At 42.1% G+C, this 25790-nt stretch overlaps 1 protein-coding gene across 4 annotated transcripts in view; it reads right to left on the bottom strand.

Annotated features, from left to right (window-relative positions):
- Positions 1-340: 340 nt before the first annotated feature.
- The window catches only part of LOC112240184 (BRD4-interacting chromatin-remodeling complex-associated protein), a 70514-nt gene continuing 45064 nt past the window's right edge, over positions 341-25790 (bottom strand). For 2 of the 4 annotated variants that reach the window (XM_042328114.1, XM_042328115.1), the window contains 10 exons: positions 23270-23413; positions 14504-14998; positions 14270-14399; positions 14111-14205; positions 13854-13943; positions 13686-13738; positions 13306-13532; positions 10848-10942; positions 9963-10065; positions 341-2813 (listed from right to left, as the gene is read on the bottom strand). In XM_042328114.1, the coding sequence (XP_042184048.1) occupies positions 904-2813; positions 9963-10065; positions 10848-10942; positions 13306-13532; positions 13686-13738; positions 13854-13943; positions 14111-14205; positions 14270-14399; positions 14504-14998; positions 23270-23413 (3342 nt within the window). In that variant the 3' untranslated portion in view covers positions 341-903. The remainder of the gene's footprint in view (positions 2814-9962; positions 10066-10847; positions 10943-13305; positions 13533-13685; positions 13739-13853; positions 13944-14110; positions 14206-14269; positions 14400-14503; positions 14999-23269; positions 23414-25790) is intronic. The other 2 variants (XM_042328116.1, XM_042328117.1) reach the window with 2 other exon arrangements.

The raw sequence follows: 25790 nt of genomic DNA, 5'->3' as shown, positions 1-25790 counted from the left end.
AGTAGAGCAAACATTTAGTCACAGAAAAACAAATCTCTTATTATTGGACAAGTTCCTGTAGTTTTCTCCTGTTTTATACCTACTGAACATGACCCAGGTCTTATTTGTTATACAGACAGGCAGGCAGCAGCTATAACATGATGACTAAGGAATGGAATACAGTGGGAATGAAAAAGAAAAACCTTCAATAATACAAAACAACTGGAGACAAATGAATCAAACTGATGATTGAGTGTAGTTGAGAGAGCAGAGGGTACTGCCACAGAGTAAAGCATACCTTTTTACAGAGAGTCATCACCATTCATCCATCCAGAGACTGTGAGCATTGTGTCATGTTGTAAAGTAAACAACATTCAGATGGACAAACAAGGTCAACTGAGCTTGTCAGAGCAGTGAGAGTTATTCCTCTCTCCTCTCTTCAGTCCCAACTGTTGTGTGTGTTATCTGCTGTGAGTCTGTGGCACCAGTCCTCTGCCTCCAACCTGAGAGTGATGGGCCAGAGAGGATGAAGATGAAGAGGAGACTGAGGGTCTGTATGTGTGTGAGGAGGGCTGGGGGGCCGTGGGTCGCTGGCTGTGGTGGTGGTGGTGTGGCCTGACGGAGCCCCCTTTGGCTCTGCGCGGTGTGGGCCCCTGGTCCTGGCCCTGCAAGTTGAGGATGGTGTCGATGGCACACTGCAGGTGCTCGTTAAGAGACTCATCGTGTGGCGGGGAGCCGGAGGAGAAGGAGGCGTTGTCCATGACAGGAGAGTCTGACTTACAGCGCTTAGCAGGAAGTGATGAGTCTCTGTAACAAGAAGTGTCTGGCGGCGAGGAAGGGGGCCCAGGGGCATGCTGGTCCATTCTGAACGTATCACCCCCACCGCCGTCACCTGAACTCTGGTGGTTTTTACTGCTCACCCTCTTATACCTCCCCATGTCCGCCCCTCTGTCCCAATGATCCCCTTCTCTCCCCCTCTCCTCCTCTCTGTCTGAGAGATGCTGCTGGGTGTTTGTGATGCCCTGCACTAGGCCAGGAGAGGAGGGGGAGGAGTTCCCCAGCCTCAGGGCCTCCCGGCTGAGCTCTGTGTGGGAGCCCCCCTCCCTGGGGCTGCCTCCTCTCTTCTCCAGCTTCATGCTGGTGATCACTGTCCCCTCTGAGGAGGGAGAGGGTGAGGAGGGTGGGGGGAGAATTGGGGGGCGAGGGGGAGGGACGGGGGTACGGGACACTGTCTCCTCCTCCTCCCGGTACGCCCGGTCGGACGCGGGGGCTGATGTTCTCCCGGTAAGTCTTCCGTAGAGGCAGGCGGCAGGTGGTCTGAGGGGAAGTGGCCGTGGAGGCAGTGTTACGCTTGACTCCACCCACATTGTGATGTTCTAACGCTCCGTTCATCTGAGCCGTGGAGGAAGATGTGGGCGCTGTGACTCTCTGTGGGCTGGGGGTCGCCTGTGTGGTTGCTATGGAGACCATTGCTGAGGAGGCTGTGTTACAGCTAGGGGGAGGAGTCCTAATGACAGTTATAGTAGGCGGCGTGGCTCGTGCTGCTGCTTGGGCTTTAGGGAGTGCCGGCGTCGGTTGGGGTCGTGTGGTAGGGAGTGCCGGCGTCGGTTGGGGTCGTGGGGTAGGGAGTGCCGGCGTCGGTTGGGGTCGTGGGGTAGGGAGTGCCGGCGCCGGTTGGGGTCGTGGGGTAGGGAGTGCCGGCGCCGGTTGGGGTCGTGGGGTAGGGAGTGCCGGCACCGGGTGGGGCAGGGTGGTAGGGAGTGCCGGTGCCGGTTGGGGCAGGGTGGTAGGGAGTGCCGGTGCCGGTTGGGGCAGGGTGGTAGTGAGTGCCGGTGCCGGTTGGGGCAGGGTGGTAGGGAGTGGCGGCGCCGGGTGGGGCAGGGTGGTAGGGAGTGGCTGTGGCTTAGGGTTGGGTGTGGATGGCGTGTGGACCGGGTCGAGGGCGGTGTTCTGCACCACCTTACTAAACCCCGCCTCCTGCTTGATCTTGAGCTTCAAGCCGATGCGTGGGCGGGCGGCGTACGTCTTCATGGGGGGTTTACTGGTCCTCCGGGGGAGAGTATCATCATCCTCAGCTGGACGAGAGGAGGAGAAAGGGTGGTGGGGTGAGTGACGGGAGGGAGGTGGAGGAGCGCGGCTGAAGGAGGAGCTGTGACTCTGGGTGTCGGCTGTCTGTCTAACCCCTGACCCCGGCCTGGCCACAGGAGCTGGGGAGCTGGACCAGGAGACAGACGCCCCCGCTCCTCCCTGCTTTATCACCAGCTTGGTGGAGGGGAAGTGGTCCTGGATCGGTGTTGGGGCTGGAGCAGGGGCAACAACACTCCTTACGGGGCTGGGCTCAAACCACTGGGGCTGAGGCTGGGAACGGGGCTGAGGTTCAGGATGGGGCTGGGACAGGGGCTGAGGATGGGGCTGGGGTTCAGGATGGGGCTGGGACAGGGGCTGAGGATGGGGCTGAGGCTGGGAACGGGGCTGAGGTTCAGGATGGGGCTGGGACAGGGGCTGAGGATGGGGCTGGGGTTCAGGATGGGGCTGGGGTTCAGGATGGGGCTGGGACAGGGGTTCAGGATGAGGCTGGGGTTCAGGATGGGGCTGGGACAGGGGTTCAGGATGGGGCTGGGACAGGGGCTGAGGATGAGGCTCGGACTGGAGCTGGGGCTCGGAATGGAGCTGAGGATGGGGCTGGGACAGGGGCTGAGGATGGGACTGGGACAGGGGCTGAGGATGGGACAGGGGCTTATGGTGGAGCTGGGACTGTAGCTGAAGCTTGGACTGGGCCATGTTGGCAGCTCCACTCTCAATCTCCATCATCCTTGAGTTGGCCACATACTCATCTGGAGAGAGAGAGAGAGATATGGAAGTTATCAGATGAATCAGAGATGACAGACCAGACCAAAGGTAAAGCTATTACACATACGACAGTTCGGTCAAAACTATTCTGGCTATGTGCTTCTCGGCTGTAGACAGGAGGGCCAGTTTGATAATTCAAAAGTTTGTACTATTTTCTACATTGTAGAATAAAAATGAAGACATCAGAACTATGAAATAACACATATGGAATCATGTAGTAACCAAAGTGTTAAAAAAAGTGTAAATAAATGTTACATTGTAGATTCTTCAACAGCCACCCTTTGTCTTGATGACAGCTTGGCACACTCTTGTATGAGTATAGGTATCTAAACTTCAGACCCGCTGGGAATGTGATGAAAGAAATAAAAGCTGAAATAAATCACTCTACTATTATTTCACATTCTTCAAATAAATAAAGTGGTGATCCTAACTGACCTAAGCAGGGAATTTTTACTAGGATTAAATATCAGAAATTGTGAAAAACTGAGTTTAAAGTTATTTGGCTAAGCTGTAAACTTCCGACTTTATATGTATATATACACAGACATAATATACATCTAATATACATACCTATATCTAATATAAACTCAGCTAAAAAAGGAAACGTCCTCTCGCTGTCAACTGTGTTTATTTTCAGCAACTTAACGTGTAAATATTTCTATGAACACAAGATTCAACCACTGAGACAAAAAATGAACAAGTTCCACAGACATGTGACGAACAGAAATGGAATAATGTGTCCTGAACAAAGGGGGGGACCAAAAGTAACAGTCAGTATCTGGTGTGGCCACCAGCTGCATTAATACTGCAGTGCATCTCCTCCTCATGGACTGCACCAGATTTGACAGTTCTTGCTGTGAGATATTACCCCACTCTTCCACCAAGGCACCTGCAAGTTCCCGGACATTTCTGGAGGGAATGGCTCCAGCCCTCTTCGCTGGCCATGGCAGAACACTGACATTCCTGTCTTGCAGGAAATCACGCACAGATCGAGCAGTATGGCTGATGGCATTGTCACGCTGGAGGGTCATGTCAGGATGAGCCTGCAGGAAGGGTACCACATGAGGGAGGAGGATGTCTTCCCTGTAACGCACAGCTATGAGACTACCTGCATTGACAACAAGCTCAGTCCGATGATGCTGTGACACACCGCTCCAGACCATGACGGACCCTCCACCTCCAAATCGATCCCGCTCCAGAGTACAGGCCTCGGTGTAACGCTCATTCCTTTGGCGATAAAAGCAAATCCGACAATCACCTCTGGTGAGACAAAACCGCGACTCGTCAGTGAAGAGCACTTTTTGCCAGTCCTGTCTAGACCAGCGAACATGGGGTTGTGCCCATAGACAATGTTGTTGCCGGTGATGTCTGGTGAGGACCGGCCTTACAACAGGCCTACAGGCCCTCAGTCCAGCCTCTTTCAGCCTATTGCGGACAGTCTGAGCACTGATGGAGGGATTGTGCGTTCCTGGTGTAACTCAGGCAGTTGTTGTTGCCATCCTGTACCTGTCCCGCAGGTGTGATGTTCGGATGTACCGATCCTGTGCAGGTGTTGTTACACGTGGTCTGCCACTGCGAGGACGATCAGCTGTCCGTCCCGTCTCCCTGTCTTAGGTGTCTCACAGTACGGACATTGCAATTTATTGCCCTGGCCACATCTGCAGTCCTCATGCCTCCTTGCAACATGCCAAAGGCACATTCACGCAGATGAGCAGGGACCCTGGGCATCTTTCTTTTGTTTTTTTTTCAGTCAGTAGAAAGGCCTCTTTAGTGTCCAAAGTTTTTATAACTGTGACCTTAATTGCCTACCTTCTGTAAGCTGTTAGTGTCTTAATGACCGTTCCACAGGTGCATGTTCATAAATTGTTTATGGTTCATTGAACAAGCATGGGAAACAGTGTTTAAACCTTTTACAATGAAGATATGGGAAGTTTATTTTTTTGCTGAGTGCGGCAGGGTAGAGCGTTGGACTAGTAACCGAAAGGTTGCAAGTTCAAATCCCCGAGCTGACAAGGTACAAATCTGTCGTTCTGCCCCTGAACAGGCAGTTAACCCACTGTTCCTAGGCCGTCATAGAAAATATCAAATCAAATTTATTTATATAGCCCTTCGTACATCAGCTGATATCTCAAAGTGCTGTACAGAAACCCAGCCTAAAACCCCAAACAGCAAGCAATGCAGGTGTAGAAGCACGGAAATAAAAATAAGAATTTGTTCTTAACTGACTTGCCTAGTTAAATAAAAGGTAAAAAAAAAAATATATATATAATAATATTAGATATGCTTATGTATATTAGATATAGATAGGTATATTAGATATGTATATTAGATATAGGTATGTAAATTAGATAAATATGTATATTAGATATATGTACATTAGAAATAGGTATGTATATTAGATATAGGTATGCATATTAGATATAGGTATGTAAATTAGATAAATATGTATATTAGATATATGTACATTAGAAATAGGTATGTATATTAGATATAGGTATGTATATTAGATATAGGTATGTATATTAGATATAGGTGTGCATATTAGATATATGTATGCATATTAGATAAATATGTATATTAGATACAGGTATGTATATTAGATAAATATGTATATTAGATATAGGTATGTACAGTTGAAGTCGGAAGTTTACATACACCTTAGGCAAATACATTTAAACTCAGTTTCACAATTCCTGACATTTAATCCTAGTACAAATTCCCTGTTTTAGGTCAGTTAGGATCACCACTTTATTTGAAGAATGTGACATGTCAGAATAATAGTAGAGAGAATAATTTATTTCAGTTTTTATTTCTTTCATCACATTCCCAGTAGGTCAGAAGTTTACATATACTCAATTAGTATTTGGTAGCATTGCCTTTAAATAGTTTAACTTGGGTCAAACGTTTTGTGTAGCCATACACAAGCTTCCCACAATAGGTTGGGTGAATTTTGGCCCATTCGTCCTGACAGAGCTGGTGTAACTGAGTTAGGTTTGTAAGCCTCCTTGCTCGCACACGCTTTTTCAGTTCTGCCCACAAATTTGCTATGGGATTGAGGTCAGGGCCTTTGTGATGGCCACTCCCATACCTCGACTTTGTTGTCCTTAAGCCATTTTTCCACAACTTTGGAAGTATGCTTGGGGTCAATGTCCACTTGGAAGACCCATTTGCGACCAGTTGAGATGTTGCTTCAATATATCCACATATATTTCCTTCCACATGATGCCATCTATTTTGTGAATTGCATCAGACCCTCCTGCAGCAAATCACCCCCACAACATGATGCTGCCACCTTGTTCTTCACAGTTGGGATGGTGTTCTTGGGCTTGCAAGCCTGCCCCTTTTTCCTCCAAACATAACGATGGTCATTATGGCCAAAAAGTTATATTTTGTTTCATCAGACCAGAGGACATTTCTCCAAAAAGTACAATCTTTATCCTCACGTGCAGTTGCAAACCGTAGTATGGCTTTTTTTATGGCGGTTTTGGAGCATTGGCTTCTTCCTTTTTGAGCGGCCTTTCAGGTTATGTCGATATAGGACTTGCTTAACTGTAGATATTGATACTTTTGTACCTGTTTCCTCCAGCATCTTCACAAGGTAATTTGCTGTTGTTCTGGGATTGATTTGCACTTTTCGTACCAAAGTACGTTCATCTCTAGGAGACAGAATGCATCTCCTTCCTGAGAGGTACGACGGCTGCGTGATCCCATGGTGTTTATACTTGCATACTATTGTTTGTACAGATGAAGGTGGTACCTTCAGGCTTTAGGAAATTGCTCCCTTGGATGAAACAGATTTGTGGAGGTCTACAAATTTTTTTTGAGGTCATGGCTGATTTTTTTTGATTTTCCCATGATGTCAAGCAAAGAGGCACTGAGTTGGAAGGTGGGCCTTGAAATACATCCACAGGTACACCTCCAATTGACTCAAATTATGTCAATTAGTCTATCAGAAGCTTCTAAAGCCATGACATAATTTTCTGGAATTTTCCAAGCTTTTTAAAAGCACAGTCAACTTAGTGTATGTAAACTTCTGACCCACTGGAATTGTAATAGTGAATTATAAGTGAAATAATCTGTCTGTAAACAAATGTTGGAAAAATTACTTCTGTCATGCACAAAGTAGGTGTCCTAACCCACTTTCCTTAACTATAGTTTGTTAACAAGTAATGTGTGGAATGGTTGAAAAACAAGTTAATGACTCCAACCTAAGTGTATGTAAAATTCAGAACGTAGGTATGCATATTAGATACGGGTATGTATAGTCATAGGCATGTATATTAGATATAGGCATGTATAATTAGATTTAGGTATGTATTTTAGAAATATGCATGCTTATTTGATACATGTATGCATTTTAGATATAGGCATGTATATCAGATACAGATATGTATAGGCATAGGCATGTATATTAGATATAGGCATGTATATTAGATATAGGCATGCATATTAAGTATAGGCGTGTATATTAGATATAGGCATGTATATTAGATATAGGCATGTATATTAAATATAGGCATGTATATTATATATAGGCATGTATATTAAATATAGGCATGTATATTAAATATAGGCATGTATATTAAATATATAATAGAAATAGGTACGTATAGGCATGTATATTAGATATAGGCATGTATATTAAATATAGGCATGCATATTAAATATAGGCATGTATATTAGATATAGGCATGTATATTAAATATATTAGAAATAGGAACAAATAGGAATGTATATTAAATATAGGCAAGTATATTAAATATAGGCAAGTATATTAAATATAGGCATGTATATTAAATATAGGCATGTATATTAGATCTAGGCATGTATATTAGATGCAGTGCCTTGCGAAAGTATTCGGCCCCCTTGAACTTTGCGACCTTTTGCCACATTTCAGGCTTCAAACATAAAGATATAAAACTGTATTTTTTTGTGAAGAATCAACAACAAGTGGGACACAATCATGAAGTGGAACGACATTTATTGGATATTTCAAACTTTTTTAACAAATCAAAAACTGAAAAATTGGGCGTGCAAAATTATTCAGCCCCCTTAAGTTAATACTTTGTAGCGCCACCTTTTGCTGCGATTACAGCTGTAAGTCGCTTGGGGTATGTCTATCAGTTTTGCACATCGAGAGACTGACATTTTTTCCCATTCCTCCTTGCAAAACAGCTCGAGCTCAGTGAGGTTGGATGGAGAGCATTTGTGAACAGCAGTTTTCAGTTCTTTCCACAGATTCTCGATTGGATTCAGGTCTGGACTTTGACTTGGCCATTCTAACACCTGGATATGTTTATTTTTGAACCATTACATTGTAGATTTTGCTTTATGTTTTGGATCATTGTCTTGTTGGAAGACAAATCTCCGTCCCAGTCTCATGTCTTTTGCAGACTCCATCAGGTTTTCTTCCAGAATGGTCCTGTATTTGGCTCCATCCATCTTCCCATCAATTTTAACCATCTTCCCTGTCCCTGCTGAAGAAAAGCAGGCCCAAACCATGATGCTGCCACCACCATGTTTGACAGTGGGGATGGTGTGTTCAGGGTGATGAGCTGTGTTGCTTTTACGACAAACATAACGTTTTGCATTGTTGCCAAAAAGTTCAATTTTGGTTTCATCTGACCAGAGCACCTTCTTCCACATGTTTGGTGTGTCTCCCAGGTGGCTTGTGGCAAACTTTAAACAACACTTTTTATGGATATCGTTAAGAAATGGCTTTCTTCTTGCCACTCTTCCATAAAGGCCAGATTTGTGCAATATACGACTGATTGTTGTCCTATGGACAGAGTCTCCCACCTCAGCTGTAGATCTCTGCAGTTCATCCAGAGTGATCATGGGCCTCTTGGCTGCATCTCTGATCAGTCTTCTCCTTGTATGAGCTGAAAGTTTAGAGGGACGGCCAGGTTTTGGTAGATTTGCAGTGGTCTGATACTCCTTCCATTTCAATATTATCGCTTGCACAGTGCTCCTTGGGATGTTTAAAGCTTGGGAAATCTTTTTGTATCCAAATCCGGCTTTAAACTTCTTCACAACAGTATCTTGGACCTGCCTGGTGTGTTCCTTGTTCTTCATGATGCTCACTGCGCTTTTAACGGACCTCTGAGACTATCACAGTGCAGGTGCATTTATACGGAGACTTGATTACACACAGGTGGATTGTATTTATCATCATTAGTCATTTAGGTCAACATTGGATCATTCAGAGATCCTCACTGAACTTCTGGAGAGAGTTTGCTGCACTGAAAGTAAAGGGGCTGAATAATTTTGCACGCCCAATTTTTCAGTTTTTGATTTGTTAAAAAGGTTTGAAATATCCAATAAATGTCGTTCCACTTCATGATTGTGTCCCACTTGTTGTTGATTCTTCACAAAAAAATACAGTTTTATATCTTTATGTTTGAAGCCTGAAATGTGGCAAAAGGTCGCAAAGTTCAAGGGGGCCGAATTTTTTCGCAAGGCACTGTATGTATATTAGATATAGTCATGCATATTAGATATAGGCATGCGTATCAGATATAGGCATACGTATTAGATATAGCCATGTATATTAGATATAGGCATGTATATTAGATATGTATATTAGATATAGTCATGCATATTAGATATAGGCATGTATATTAGATATGTATATTAGATATAGGCATGTATATTAGATATGTATAATAGATATAGGGATGTATATTAGATATAGGCATGCGTATTAGATATAGGCATAGAACCCGATTGAACATCTTTCGAGACACCTGAACATAGCTGTGCAGAGACGCACAACGTCTAACCTGACAGAGCTTGACAGGATCTGCAGAGAAGAATGAGACAAACTCCCAAATGCCAAGCTTGTAGCATCATACTAAAGAAGAATTGAGGCTGTAATCGCTGCCAGATGTGCTTCAACAAAGTACTGAGGTAAAGGGTCTGAATACTTATGTAAAGGTGATATTTACATTAGCAAAAATGTCTAAAAAACAGTTTTTGCTTTGTCATTATGGGGTAGTGTGTGTAGATTGATGGGGGGGAAAGGTATTATTCCATTTTAGAATAAGGCTGTAACGTAACAAAATGTGGAAAAAGTTAAGGGGTCTGAAAACTTTCCGAATGCCCTGTATTTATATTAGATAAAGATTTGTTACCAGGCCTGTCTCTGGCGAGGATGCGGTCCTGTCCCAGAGAGATCTTCTCTTCCTGAATAAACATCCTGTCCATCATTACCATCTCAGCTGATGGGCCAAGGCGCTGTGAAACCAAACAGCATCACAGCCAGCTAATCAATCAACCATAACACAAAAGTTAGCGAGACAATCCTAGTGAGGGAGAAAGAGTAGACACTGAACAGACGGAACAGGTAAATCACCTGGAGAAGGAACCCTAGTGAGGGAGGGCTGTAGCAGGAGACAGAACAGGTAAATGACCCAGAGAAGGAACCCTAGTGAGGGAGGGCTGTAGCAGGAGACAGAACAGGTAAATGACCCAGAGAAGGAACCCTAGTGAGGGAGGGCTGTAGCAGGAGACAGAACAGGTAAATGACCCAGAGAAGGAACCCTAGTGAGGGAGGGCTGTAGCAGGAGACAGAACAGGTAAATGACCCAGAGAAGGAACCCTAGTGAGGGAGGGCTGTAGCAGGAGACAGAACAGGTAAATCACCTGGAGAAGGAACCCTAGTGAGGGAGGGCTGTAGCAGGAGACAGAACAGGTAAATCACCTGGAGAAGGAACCCTAGTGAGGGAGGGCTGTAGTAGCAGGAGACAGAACAGGTAAATCACCTGGAGAAGGAACCCTAGTGAGGGAGGGCTGTAGCAGGAGACAGAACAGGTAAATCACCTGGAGAAGGAACCCTAGTGAGGGAGGGCTGTAGTAGCAGGAGACAGAACAGGTAAATCACCTGGAGAAGGAACCCTAGTGAGGGAGGGCTGTAGCAGGAGACAGAACAGGTAAATCACCTGGAGAAGGAACCCTAGTGAGGGAGGGCTGTAGCAGGAAGCAAATAACTTAAATAACAAGGTAATATAATATCTTACCGTTGATTCCTCAAAAAGGAGGTGTCTGTATTTATCCAGCATAGCCTGCGTTCTCTTCAGGAGCTGGCTGGAAACCCTCTCAAACTCATCATCCACTGAAGGGGAGATAATATGGAACAGGGAGGTGGAGATCAGACAGTGGGAACCAATGGTACATAATTAGGGCTTGGAGTTTCATACGTTTAGGGCTGGGAAATGCCAGGGACATGGCGATACGATGGAATCATTCTTAGGTGCCGATACGACATGTATTGCAATTCTCACGATTCTACATGTACTGCAATTCTCTTCCTAGTCTGCGCGTCTGCTCCGCACAGACCGGACAAGTTTAAGCAGAGCGCGAAATAGATTATGGTCATTGTAGTTAATTACCACGTTTTCTGCGCTAAACTATGCTGAATATTGGGCTGTTGGAAACTACAACTTCCTGCTACATAGTACAGTTCAGGCTACATCTGATTTATCTCTACAGAAACAGCACATCAAACTCACAGAAAGAAACAAAATGGAATTCAAATATTTCACCGATGTAGGTCAATTAGTTGATTAAAAAACCCCAAAATAACAGACATTTCCCGTTAACTTGTTTGGGATAGGGGGCAGCATTTTCACTTTTGGATGAATAGCGTGCCCAAAGTGAACTGCCTCCTATTCAGTCCCAGATGCTAATATATGCATATTATTATTAGTATTGGATAGAAAACACATACGTTTCTAAACTGTTTGAATGATGTCTGAGTATAACATAACTCATATGGCAGGCAAAAACCTGAGAAGAAATCCAAAAAGGAAGTGGGAAATCTGAGGTTTGTAGTTTTTGAACTCACCCTTATCGAATACACAGTGGGATATGGGTTATTTGGCACTTCCTAAGGCTCCCACTAGATGTCAACTGTCTTTAGAATGTTGTTTCAGCCTGCTCATGTGAAGGGGGACCGGATGAGAGTTGTTGGACTAAGAGGTCTGCCTACAGCCTCGTTCTCAGTCACGCACTTTGTCTTGAGAGGTAGCTCTCGTTCCCTTACTTTTCTACAGACAATGGAATTCTCCAGTTGGAACATTATTGAACTTTTATGATAAAAACATCCTAAAGATTGATTTGACAAGTTTCTTCGACCTGTAATATAACTTTTTGAACGTTTCGTCCGAATCGACCAGATCGCGCTTTTGGATTTGTTTACCAAACGCCCTAACAAAAGAAGCTAATGGACATAAATGATGGACATTATCGAACACAACAAGCATTTATTGTGGAACTGCGATTCCTGGGAGTGCATTCTGATGAAGATCATCAAAGGTAAGTGAATATTTATAATGCTATTTATGAATAATGTTGACTATCCAACAATGCGGATATTTCTCTGGCTGGTTTGGGCTCTGAGCGCCGTTCTCATATTATTGCATGGTTTGCTTTTTCCGTAAAGTTTTTTGGAAATCTGACACAGCGGTTGCATTAAGGAGAAGTGTAAAGTTCCATGCATAACACTTGTATTTTCATCAACATTTATTATGAGTATTTCTGTGAATTTATGTGGCTCTCTGCAATATCACGGCATGTTTTGGAACTTCTGAACGTAACACGCCAATGTAAAATAAGATTTTTGGATATAAATATGCACTTTACCGAACAAAACATACATGTATTGTGTAACGTGAAGTCCTATGAGTGTCATCTGATGAAGATCATCAAAGGTTAGTGATTAATTTGATCTATATTTGTGCTTTTTGTGACTGCTCTCTTTGGCTGGAAAAATGGCTGTGTTTTTCTGTGAGTTGGTGGTGACCTAACATAATCGTTTGTGGAGCTTTTGCTGTAAAGCATTTAAAAAATGTTTTTTTTTTAAATCAGACACTGTGGCTGGATTAACAAGAATTGTATCTTTAAAATGGTGCCTAATACTTGTATGTTTGAGAAATTTGATTTATGAGATTTCTGTTGGTTTGTATTTGGCGCCCTGCAATTTCATTGGCTGTTGGCGAGGGGTTCCGCTAGCGGAACGGGGTTCCGCCAGTCCTAGACAGGTTGATCGCTCAGCACTATTCACTATTTAAAAAGAATATGGAGAGCTATAGGATGAAAACACAGGAGTTTTGGCACAGGTACAGCAAACTAGCGCTAGCTAACGCTACCTACCTTGTATTACAAATCGATACTTGGAGTCAAAGTATATGGCCAATATACCACGGCTAATGACTGTTCTTGGGCACGACGCAACGCGGCCCATAGCCGTGGTAAATTGGCCATGTACCACAAATGCTGAAGAGCCTTATTGCTATTGTAAACTGGTTACCAATGTAATTACAACAGTAAAAATAAGTTGTCATACCCGTGGTATACGGTCAATATATACCACTGCTGTCAGCCAATCAGCATTCAGGGTTCAAACCACCCAGTTTATAATACTGTATCAATCCCCACCAATCACAAATACACATGTTAACAGCAGTGTGTGTGTACCTCTGTGGTAGTCGTGTGGTGCGGTGGCGGTGCCCTGGTAGAGGTGGTAAGGCACCAGGCGGGTCAGGGTGTGTGTACCTCTGTCGTAGTCGTGTGGTGGGGTGGCAGTGCCCTGGTAGAGGTGGTAAGGCACCAGGCCGGTCAGGGTGTCTTCAAAGCACTGGAAGGAAGATCTGTAGTCTGGGTGGAGGACTGAGCCCTGCTGCTTCCTCAGCTGTTCCAACATCCTGCACACACCACACAGGGTCGAGGAAGATTGGCAATTCAGTCTTGTGACCTTACTTTTAACAAGCGGTAGGACAACACTCATGCTCACAAACAAACATCACATAAAAAAAGAGATCAGAAATACGTTCCAGGAGAATGATACAGGAGCATACCTGGCTTCCTTGCTGGGTTTAGCCATACTGAAAGGCAACTTCATAGCAGCAGTCTGTCAGGTGAACAAGACACAGCATCCATCACAGCATCAGAACCAGATTGATTAGACAGGTGATTAAATAGAGTCAGAAATGGAAGCCAGCAGGATTGGTTGAGGGTCTCCTGACCTGTGTTTGTAGAGAGGCCAGACCAGGGCTGAAAGTCTGCTGTGTAGAGGTCATCTGACTCAGACCTGACACGGACTCCATCCCCCCCACCTGGCAGAGGAAAGAGGGATAGTAAAACAATACTATTGAACCTTTATTTATCCAGTCAGTTAAGAACAAATTCATATTTATTTCTATTTGATGGCCAATAAAGCTTTTTGAATTTAAAGGAGTCAAACGGTTGAGATGAGGGTTGAGCATCGGTAGGTGTTACCTACCTGCACAGCCTGGTGTAGTGACTGTTGACCAGGCTGGTTAGCTGGAGCCACGCCCCCCTGGGTCACAAGAGCTCCTGACAACACATCATTGAATGCTGAAAAGAGATGGGAGTCAGATCAGGAACACATTTCATAGTAGTGATGTTGTTTCTTTCTGACCTGTGGCAGGAGTCTTGACCAGCACAGATGACTGAGGAGCAGGCACGTCTTGTTGTTGACCACCATGCGGTTGGGGTTGGGGCTGGCTTTGCTGCTGCCTTTTGGCCTGTAGTAGAATGTTCTGTTGCACCTGAGCATGAATAAAGAGAGAAAATTGATTATTCGAATACTTTGATAAACACTCAGGTAGCAGCAAGTCAAAACATCTGAGCAGTGAAGTGTGTTCCTTCACACCTGGTGTTTCTGTTGTGGAGAGGGCTGAGCACCAACCAGCTGCAGGCGGTGCTGCCGCTCTGCTGTTAAGACCTGGGTCTTCAACACCCCACCCCCGGGGTCCCCCACCTGGCTAGCAGTGAACTGGAGCCCTGCCAGAGGGGCCTGGAGGATCTGGGGGGTTTGGGGGAGCGAGAGGGAGGGGGACATCCGGTTCGTAGAGAGCAGGCTGGGAGGGCCGGGGCTGGAGGTGTATCTGTTGTTGTTGTTGTGGGGCAGGCTGGGAGTGGCCTGGTATCTGGTTCTGGATAATGAACATTGGGGAAGAGAGGAGGGGGTGCAGGATCGGGCGGGGGTCTGGGGTTGAGAAGGGGGCCAGGACTGGGGGGAATGCATGTGGAGGGGGGAGGGCAGGGGGCTGTCCGACAGAGGAAGGGCAGTGTGGGAGGCGAGGGGCTGGGAGGGGGACAGGCTCTGGAGCTTCAGTTGCTGCTGCTGGCCACCCGCCTGGGGCATCTGGGGTTAGAGGTCAAAACAAACAGGAAACACGTCAGAAACCAACACAGAGGAAACAAACATGATATTTAGGTTCCAAACACCACAAGTTATGCTAGAACATGTGGAACTGCATTTTAAACAGGTCAGGTAGGTATAGGACATCAAGCAAAAAAAGGTATTAATAGTAATATTTAAAGTAGTAGTAGTAGTAGTAGTAGATGGTAATATTTAAAGTAGTAGTAGAAGTAGATGGTAATATTTAAAGTAGTATAGGTAGTACTACTATTTGTAGTAGTAGTAGTGGTAGTAAACAGTAATATTTAAAGTAGTAGAAGAAATATTTAAAGTAGTAGCAGTAGTAGTAGTAAATAGTAATATTTAAAGAAGTAGTAGTAATAGTCATATTTAAAATAGTGGTAAATAGTAATATTTAAAGTAGTAGTGGTAAATAGTAATATTTAAAGTAGTAGTAGTAAATAGTAATACTTGCAGTAGTAGTAAATAGTAATATTTAAAGTAGGAGTAGTAGTAAATAGTAATATTTAAAGTAGTGGTAGTGATAAATAGTAATATTTAAAGTAGTAGTGGTAAATAGTAATATTTAAAGTAGTAGTAATAGTAAATAGTAATATTTAAAGTAGTAGAAATAGTAAATAGTAATATTTAAAGTAGTAGTAGTAAATAGTAATATTTAAAGTAGTAATAAATAGTAATATTTAAAGTAGTAATAAATAGTAATATTTATAGTAGTAGTAGTAGTAAATGGTCATATTTAAAGTAGTAGTAGTAGTAGTAGTAGTAGTAGATGGTAATATTTAAAGTAGTAGTAGTAGATGGTAACATTTAAGTAGTAGTAGTAGATGGTAATATTTAAAGTAGTAGTAGTAAATAGTAATATTTAAAGAAGTAGTAGTAATATTTAAAGTAGTGGTAAATAGTAATACTTGCAGTAGTAGTAGTAAATAGTAATACTTGCAGTAGTAGTAAATAGTAATATTTAAAGTAGGAGTAGTAGTAAATAGTAATATTTAAAGTAGTAATAAATAGTAATATTTATAGTAGTAGTAGTAGTAGATGGTCATATTTAAAGTAGTAGTAGTAGTAAATAGTAATATTTAAAGTAGTAATAAATAGTCATATTTATAGTAGTAGTAGTAGTAAATGGTCATATTTAAAGGAGTAGTAGTAGTAAATAGTAATATTTAAAGGAGTAGTAGTAATAGTCATATTTAAAGTAGTAGTAGTAGTAAATAGTAATATTTAAAGTAGTAGTAGTAATATTTAAAGTAGTAGTAGTAAATAGTAATATTTAAAGGACTAGTAGTAAATAGTAATATTTAAAGTAGTAGTAGTAAATAGTAATATTTAAAGTAGTAGAAGTAATAGTAATATTTAAAGTAGTAGTAGTGGTATATAGTAATATTTAAAGTAGTAGTGGTAAATAGTAATATTTAAAGTAGTAGTAATAGTCAAAAGTAATATTTAAAGTAGCAGTAAATAGTAATATTTAAAATGGTAGTAGTAGTAAATAGTAACATTTAAAGTAGTAGCAGTAATAGTAATATTTAAAGTAGTAGTAGTGGTAAATAGTAATATTTAAAGTAGTAGTAGTAAATAGTCATATTTAAAGTAGTAGTAGTAAATAGTAATATTTAAAGTAGTAGGAGTAATAGTAATATTTAAGGTAGTAGTAAATAGTAATATTTAAAGTAGTAGTAGTAGTAGATAGTAATATTTAAGGTAGTAGTAGTAAATAGTAATATTTAAGGTAGTAGTAAATAGTAATATTTAATAGTAATATTCAAAGTAGTAGTAAATAGTAGTTTATAGTAATATTCAAAGTAGTTGTAAATAGTAATATTTAAAGTAGTAGTAGTAAATAGTAATATTTAAAGTAGTAGAGGTAGTAAATGGTCATATTTAAAGTAGTAGTAGTAAATGGTCATATTTAAAGTAGTAGTAAATAGTAATATTTAAAATACTAATATTTAAAGTAGTAGTAAATAGTAATATTCAAAGTAGTAGTAAATAGTAGTAATAAATAGTAATATTTAAAGTAGTAGTAGTAGTTTATAGTAATATTCAAAGTAGTAGTAAATAGTAATATTCAAATAAGTAGTAGTAAATAGTAGTTTATAGTAATATTCAAAGTAGTTGTAAATAGTAATATTTAAAGTAGTAGTAGTAAATAGTAATATTTAAAGTAGTAGTAGTAGTAGTAGATGGTCATATTTAAAGTAGTAGTAGTAGTAAATAGTAATATTCAAAGTAGTAGTAAATAGTAATTTTTAATAGTAATATTTAAAGTAGTAGTAAATAGTGATATTTAAAGTAGTAGTAGTAGTAAATAGTAATATTCAAAGTAGTAGTAAATAGTAATATTTAATAGTAATATTTAAAGTAGTAGTAAATAGTAATATTTAAAATACTAATATTTAAAGTAGTAGTAAATAGTAATATTCAAAGTAGTAGTAAATAGTAGTTTATAGTAATATTCAAAGTAGTTGTAAATAGTAATATTTAAAGTAGTAGTAGTAAATAGTAATATTTAAAGTAGTAGAGGTAGTAAATGGTCATATTTAAAGTAGTAGTAGTAAATGGTCATATTTAAAGTAGTAGTAAATAGTAATATTTAAAATACTAATATTTAAAGTAGTAGTAAATAGTAATATTCAAAGTAGTAGTAAATAGTAGTAATAAATAGTAATATTTAAAGTAGTAGTAGTAGTTTATAGTAATATTCAAAGTAGTAGTAAATAGTAATATTCAAATAAGTAGTAGTAAATAGTAGTTTATAGTAATATTCAAAGTAGTTGTAAATAGTAATATTTAAAGTAGTAGTAGTAGTAGTATTAAATGGTCATATTTAAAGTAGTAGTAGTAGTAAATAGTAATATATAAAATAGTAATAAATAGTAATATTTATAGTAGTAGTAGTAGTAGTAAATGGTAATATTTAAAGTAGTAGTAGATAGTAATATTTAAAATAGTAGTAGTAGTAAATGGTCATATTTAAAGTAGTAGTAGTAGTAAATAGTAATATATAAAATAGTAATAAATAGTAATATTTATAGTAGTAGTAGTAGTAGTAAATGGTAATATTTAAAGTAGTAGTAGATAGTAATATTTAAAGTAGTAGTAGTAGTAAATGGTCATATTTAAAGTAGTAGTAGTAGTAAATAGTAATATATAAAATAGTAATATTTATAGTAGTAGTAGTAGTAGTAAATGGTCATATTTAAAGTAGTAATAGTAATAGTAGTAAATAGTAATATATAAAATAGTAATAAATAGTAATATTTATAGTAGTAGTAGTAGTAGTAGTAAATGGTAATATTTAAAGTAGTAGGTAGTAATATTTAAAATAGTAGTAATAAATAGTAATATTTAAAGTAGTAGTAAATAGTAATATTTAAAGTAGTAATAAAAAGTAATATTTATAGTAGTAGTAGTAGTAAATGGTAATATTTAAAGTAGTAGTAAATAGTAATATTTAAAATACTAATATTTAAAGTAGTAGTAAATAGTAATATTCAAAGTAGTAGTAAATAGTAGTAATAAATAGTAATATTTAAAGTAGTAGTAGTAGTTTATAGTAATATTCAAAGTAGTAGTAAATAGTAATATTCAAATAAGTAGTAGTAAATAGTAGTTTATAGTAATATTCAAAGTAGTTGTAAATAGTAATATTTAAAGTAGTAGTAGTAAATAGTAATATTTAAAGTAGTAGTAGTAGTAGTAAATGGTCATATTTAAAGTAGTAGTAGTAGTAAGTAGTAATATATAAAATAGTAATAAATAGTAATATTTATAGTAGTAGTAGTAAATGGTAATATTTAAAGTAGTAGTAGATAGTAATATTTAAAGTAGTAGTAGTAGTAAATGGTCATATTTAAAGTAGTAGTAGTAGTAGTAAATAGTAATATATAAAATAGTAATATTTATAGTAGTAGTAGTAGTAGTAAATGGTCATATTTAAAGTAGTAATAGTAATAGTAGTAAATAGTAATATATAAAATAGTAATAAATAGTAATATTTATAGTAGTAGTAGTAGTAGTAGTAAATGGTAATATTTAAAGTAGTAGGTAGTAATATTTAAAATAGTAGTAATAAATAGTAATATTTAAAGTAGTAGTAAATAGTAATATTTAAAGTAGTAATAAAAAGTAATATTTATAGTAGTAGTAGTAGTAAATGGTAATATTTAAAGTAGTAGTAAATAGTAATATTTAAAATACTAATATTTAAAGTAGTAGTAAATAGTAATATTCAAAGTAGTAGTAAATAGTAGTAATAAATAGTAATATTTAAAGTAGTAGTAGTAGTTTATAGTAATATTCAAAGTAGTAGTAAATAGTAATATTCAAATTAGTAGTAGTAAATAGTAATATTTAAAGTAGTAGTAGTAGTAAATGGTCATATTTAAAGTAGTAATAGAAAATGGTCATATTTAAAGTAGTAATAGTAAATGGTCATATTTAAAGTAGTAATAGTAAATGGTCATATTTAAAGTAGTAATAGTAAATGGTCATATTTAAAGTAGTAATAGTAAATGGTCATATTTAAAGTAGTAATAGTAGTAAATAGTAATATATAAAATAGTAATAAATAGTAATATTTATAGTAGTAGTAGTAAATGGTAATATTTAAAGTAGTAGTAGATAGTAATATTTAAAATAGTAGTAATAAATAGTAATATTTAAAATAGTAGTAGTAAATAGTAATATTTAAAGTAGTAATAAATAGTCATATTTATAGTAGTAGTAGTAAATGGTAATATTTAAAGTAGTAGTAAATAGTAATATTTAAAATAGTAATAAATAGTCATATTTATAGTAGTAGTAGTAGTAGTAGTAGTAGTAGTAGTAGTAGATGGTAATATTTAAAGTAGTAGTAGTAAATAGTCATATTTAAAGTAGTAGTAGTAAATAGTCATATTTAAAGTAGTAGTAGTAAATAGTCATATTTAAAGAAGTAGTAGTAATTAGTAATATTTACACCAGAGAGGACAGTGTGTCACTGTCACCAACGGCGTTGGTGGTGAAAATGCATAAAATATTTTAATAGGGTAGGTAGTGTGTACTAGCCAACTACTTAGTGTGTACTAGCCAACTACCTAGTGTGAACTAGCTTGCGTGTACTAGCTAGCTGCACAAGTACCAGTGGTTTACATTACGTCCTGGACCAGTATGTGCGTAGCACCCTGACGCACTGTACCAGAGCTAATGGGCCGACTGGTATGTGCGTAGCACCCTGACGCACTGGACCAGAGCTACTGGGCCGACTGGTATGTGCGTAGCACCCTGACGCACTGGACCAGAGCTACTGGGACGACTGGTATGTGCGTAGCACCCTGACGCACTGGACCAGAGCTACTGGGCCGACTGGTATGTGCGTAGCACCCTGACGCACTGGACCAGAGCTACTGGGACGACTGGTATGTGCGTAGCACCCTGACGCACTGGACCAGAGCTACTGGGACGACTGGTATGTGCGTAGCACCCTGACGCACTGGACCAGAGCTACTGGGACGACTGGTATGAGCGTAGCACCCTGACGCACTGGACCAGAGCCACTGGGCCGAATGGTATGTGCGTAGCACCCTGACGCACTGGACCAGAGCTACTGGGACGACTGGTATGTGGGTAGCACCCTGACGCACTGGACCAGAGCTACTGACTCACACGATACACGAGACCAAGAAACGTCTACAGGTTGCACACGCACAGTCATTTGAAAGAATAACAAAACTTCAGCAAGACAACTCAAAAGGCAAAATCCATTAACGCCAAGGTAATGGAATTCATTGCCTTTGACAATCAACTGTTCTCCATTGTGGGTGATGTTGGCTTTCGCCGACTGGTCGAGCACTTAACACTTAACATTTTTCAGATGTTGCCCTACCGGGGTTATACAGTAATAGCGTCACTGCTATTAGCTTCACAACATACCATGGAACGCTGTTTGGGTCTTTGCGTGTCAAAAAGATAGTGCTACTCTGTCGAAGCTAAACAAAAAAGTCAGAAATCACTGGCCATGAACGGTGTGTTTACAAAACCGCGTTGGTAATAAAGCATCATTTGTTTGACTGAAGCTTCTGGGGAAGCTAGCTTTAGCTTGGTACCTAGCTAGCACCAATACAACCAGCCTGAAAACAATGACCAGTAGAAATTGCAGTCGTTTTCACTATTCTTAGCAATGATTTAGGAATCCTTGTAAGTATTAACTAGGTAGCCACTAGTTGTTCGCCTATTGAAATTGAACTTCAGCTCAAGAAAATAAATAGCTAGCCAGTGACTTAACGTTAGCCTTTGGCAACAGGGTTATTAGCAGCCAGCTAGCTTCATTTGGCTAGTGAGGCTCGACCGGACCGGGTTGTGAAGCTAGCCACACTAATATTTACATACACCTTAGGCAAATACATTTAAACTCAGTATCACAACTCCTGACATTTAATCCTAGTAAGAATTCCCTGTTTTAGGTCAGTTAAAATCACAACCTATTGAAGAACGTGAAATGTCAGAATAATAGTAGAGAGAATGATTTATTTCAGCTTTTATTTATTTCATCACATTCCCAGTAGTATTTGGTAGCATTGCCTTCAAATTGTAAAACTTGGGTCAAACGTTTCAGGTAGCCTTCCACAAGCTTCCCACAATAAGTTGGGTGAATTTCAGCCCATTCCTCCTGACAAAGTTGGTGTAACTGAGTCAGGTTTGTAGGCCTCTTTGCTCACACACGCTTTTTCAGTTCTACACAGATTTTCTATGTGATTATGCTTTGTGATGGCCATTCCAATACCTTGATTTTGATGTCCTTAAGCCTTTTTGCCACAACTTTGGAAGTATGTTTGGGGTCATTGTCCATTTGGAAGACCCATTTGCGACCAAGCTTTAACTTCCTGACTGATGTCTTGAGATGTTGCTTCAATATTTTCACATAATTTTCCAACCTCATGATGCCATCTATTTTGTGAAGTGCACCAGTCCCTCCTGCAGCAAAGCACCCCCACAACATGATGCTGCCACCCCCGTGCTTCACGGTTGGGATGGTGTTCTTCGGCTTGCAAGCCTACCCCTTTTTCCTCCAAACATAACGATGGTCATTATGGCCAAACGGTTCCATTTTTATTTCATCGGACCAGAGGACATTTCTACAAAAAGTACTATCTTTGTCCCTATGTGCAGTTGCAAACTGTAGTCTGGCTTTTTTATGGCGGTTTTGGAGCAGTGTCTTCTTCCTTGCTGAGCGGCCTTTCAGGTTATGTCGATATAGGACTCGTTTTACTGTGGATATAGATCCTTTGTACCTGTTTCCTCCAGCATCTTCACAAGGTCCTTTGCTGTTGTTCTTGGATTGATTTGCACTTTTCGCACCAAAGTACGTTCATCTCTAGGAGACAGAACGCGTCTCCTTCCTGAGCGTTATGACGGCTGCGTGGTCCCATGGTGTTTATACTTGTGTACTATTGTTTGTACAGATGAACATGGTACCTTCATTGTAACAAAATGTGGAAATAAAGGTTTGTGAATACTTCCTAACCCTACTTTAATCACCCACACACAAGATGAACAGAGATGGATTGGAATGGTGATTTAGAGAGGAAACAGATGGATTGGAATGGTGATTCAGAGAGGAAACAGATGGATTGGAATGGTGATTTAGAGAGGAAACAGATGGATTGGAATGGTGATTCAGAGAGGAAACAGATGGATTGGAATGGTGATTCAGAGAGGAAACAGATGGATTGGAATGGTGATTTAGAAAGGAAACAGATGGATTGGAATGGTGATTCAGAGAGGAAACAGATGGATTGGAATGGTGATTCAGAGAGGAAACAGATGGATTGGAATGGTGATTTAGAGAGGAAACAGATGGATTGGAATGGTGATTCAGAGAGGAAACAGATGGATTGGAATGGTGATTTAGAGAGGAAACAGATGGATTGGAATGGTGATTCAGAGAGGAAACAGATGGATTGGAATGGTGATTCAGAGAGGAAACAGATGGATTGGAATGGTGATTTAGAAAGGAAACAGATGGATTGGAATGGTGATTTAGAGAGGAAACAGATGGATTAGAATGGTGATTTAGAGAGGAAACAGCCACCAGGTCTATGGTCAGGATGAACTGAGATGGAAGGTACAGATGAGAAACACGCAGAGATCTAGCTGGCGAACGAGAGCAAGACAGAGAGAGAAGCCTGCAGGTAAACACAACGTCCTAACGCAGAGTGGCAGTAGCAGCAACAGGGGGTGGGGCTTAGCATAAAGGGGCTTGTTGTCTACCTGGTTTACCACTGCTGTCTCAGCTAATTGGCTGTCATGGCCCGAGGAGGCTTGGCCAAAGCTGCTGTTGCTGCTGACGATAACGGACGCTGGCACGCCCACTGACACAGTGGGGACGGGATCATTCTCTGTTTGTCGCTGGTCCTGACACGAGCACATTACCAAGTCAGGGAGGGAGAAAGGAGAGTAAAAAAAAAAGATTGGACAGTTCAGACCAGGGGCACAAGGCATCAGTCTAATCTAGTTGGTGATTGTTAACTGCTCACTTCAGATCAACAACACAATGTCAGCAAAGACAGGGGACAGAGAGAGGCAGGGGGCTGGAGAGAGAGAGAGAGCGGCAGGGGGCTGGAGAGAGAGAAAGGGGGCAGGAGAGAGAGAGGCAGGGAGCAGAGAGAGCGAGAGAGGCAGGGGCAGAGAGAGCGAGAGAGGCAGGGGGCAGAGAGAGGGGCAGAGGCAGAGAGGCAGGGGGCAGAGAGAGGCAGGGGGCAGAGAGAGCGAGAGAGGCAGGGGGCAGAGAGAGCGAGAGACAGGGGGCAGAGAGAGCGAGAGAGGCAGGGGGCAGAGGCAGAGAGAGGCAGGGGGCAGAGAGAGCAGAGAGGCAGGGGGGCAGAGAGAGCGAGAGAGGCAGGGGGCTGGAGAGAGCCAGAGAGGCAGGGGGGCTGGAGAGAGCGAGAGCAGGGGGCAGAGAGAGCGAGAGAGGCAGGGGGCAGAGAGAGCGAGAGAGGCAGGGGCAGAGAGAGCGAGAGAGGCAGGGGGCAGAGAGAGCGAGAGAGGCAGGGGGCAGAGAGAGCGAGAGAGGCAGGGGGCAGAGAGAGAGAGAGAGAGAGAGGCAGGGGGCAGAGAGAGGCAGAGAGAGAGAGGCAGGGGCAGAGAGAGAGAGAGGCAGGGGGCAGAGAGAGCGAGAGGCAGGGGGCAGAGAGAGAGAGAGCGAGAGAGAGAGAGGCAGGGGGCAGAGAGAGAGCGAGAGGCAGGGGCAGAGAGAGAGAGAGAGAGGCAGGGGGAGAGAGAGAGAGCGAGAGAGAGAGAGCGAGAGGCAGGGGAGAGAGAGAGCAGAGAGAGAGCGAGAGGCAGGGGGCAGAGAGAGAGAGAGAGAGAGCAGAGGCAGGGGGCAGAGAGAGAGAGAGAGAGAGAGCGAGAGGCAGGGGGCAGAGAGAGAGAGAGCGCTGAGAGGCAGGGGGCAGAGAGAGAGAGAGCGAGAGCGAGAGGCAGGGGCAGAGAGAGAGAGAGAGAGAGAGAGAGAGAGCGAGAGGTAGGGGGCAGAGGAGAGAGAGAGAGAGGCAGGGGCAGAGAGAGAGAGAGAGAGTTGAGAGCGAGAGGCAGGGGGCAGAGAGAGAGAGAGAGAGCTTGAGAGCGAGAGGCAGGGGGCAGAGGCAGAGGGGCAGGGGGCAGGAGAGAGAGAGAGAGAGAGAGCGAGAGGCAGGGGGCAGAGAGAGAGAGAGAGAGAGCGAGAGGCAGGGGGCAGAGAGAGAGAGAGAGAGAGCAGAGGCAGGGGGCAGAGAGAGAGAGAGAGCGAGAGGCAGGGGGCAGAGGGGCAGGGGGCAGAGAGAGAGAGAGAGAGGCAGGGGGCAGAGAGAGAGAGAGAGAGAGAGAGAGAGAGCGAGAGGCAGGGGGCAGAGAGAGAGAGAGAGGCAGGGGGCAGAGAGAGAGCGAAGAAGCAGAGGGCAGAGAGAGAGAGAGAGAGCGAGAGAGAGAGCGAGAGGCAGGGGGGCAGAGAGAGAGAGAGAGAGAGAGCGAGAGGCAGGGGGCAGAGAGAGAGAGAGAGCGAGAGGCAGGGGGCAGAGAGAGAGAGAGAGAGCGAGAGGCAGGGGCAGAGAGAGAGAGAGAGAGAGCGAGAGGCAGGGGCAGAGAGAGAGAGAGAGAGCGAGAGGCAGGGGCAGAGAGAGAGAGAGAGAGAGAGAGGCAGGGGGCAGAGAGAGAGAGAGAGGCAGGGGCAGAGAGAGAGAGAGAGGCAGGGGGGCAGAGAGAGAGCGAGAAGCAGAGGGCAGAGGGAGAGAGAGAGAGAGGAGAGGCAGGGGGCAGAGAGAGAGAGAGAGAGAGAGAGAGCGAGAGGCAGGGGGCAGAGAGAGAGAGAGCGAGAGGCAGGGGGCAGAGAGAGAGAGAGAGAGAGAGGCAGGGGCAGAGAGAGAGAGAGAGAGAGAGAGCAGAGAGCGAGAGGCAGGGGGCAGAGAGAGAGAGAGAGCAGAGAGCAGGGGGCCAAGAAGAGAGAGAGAGGCAGAGAGAGAGAGAGAGGCAGGGGGCAGAGAGAGAGAGAGAGGCAGGGGGCAGAGAGAGAGGGAGAAGGCAGAGGGCAGAGAGGCAGAGAGAGAGAGCGAGAGGCAGGGCAGAGAGAGAGAGAGCGAGAGGCAGGGGGGCAGAGAGAGAGAGAGGGAGAGACAGGCAGGGGCAGAGAGAGAGAGAGAGAGAGAGAGAGGCAGGGGGCAGAGAGGAGAGAGAGCAGAGGCAGGGGCAGAGAGAGAGAGCGTAGAGGCAGGGGCAGAGAGAGAGAGAGAGAGAAAGGGGCAGAGAGAGAGAGAAGAGA

The sequence above is a fragment of the Oncorhynchus tshawytscha genome, linkage group LG10, assembly GCF_018296145.1.
Source record: "Oncorhynchus tshawytscha isolate Ot180627B linkage group LG10, Otsh_v2.0, whole genome shotgun sequence".
Classification (NCBI taxonomy): Eukaryota; Metazoa; Chordata; class Actinopteri; order Salmoniformes; family Salmonidae; genus Oncorhynchus; species Oncorhynchus tshawytscha.
Note: the sequence above shows the minus strand (reverse complement) of the source record. Positions and strands in the feature narration are given on the sequence as shown.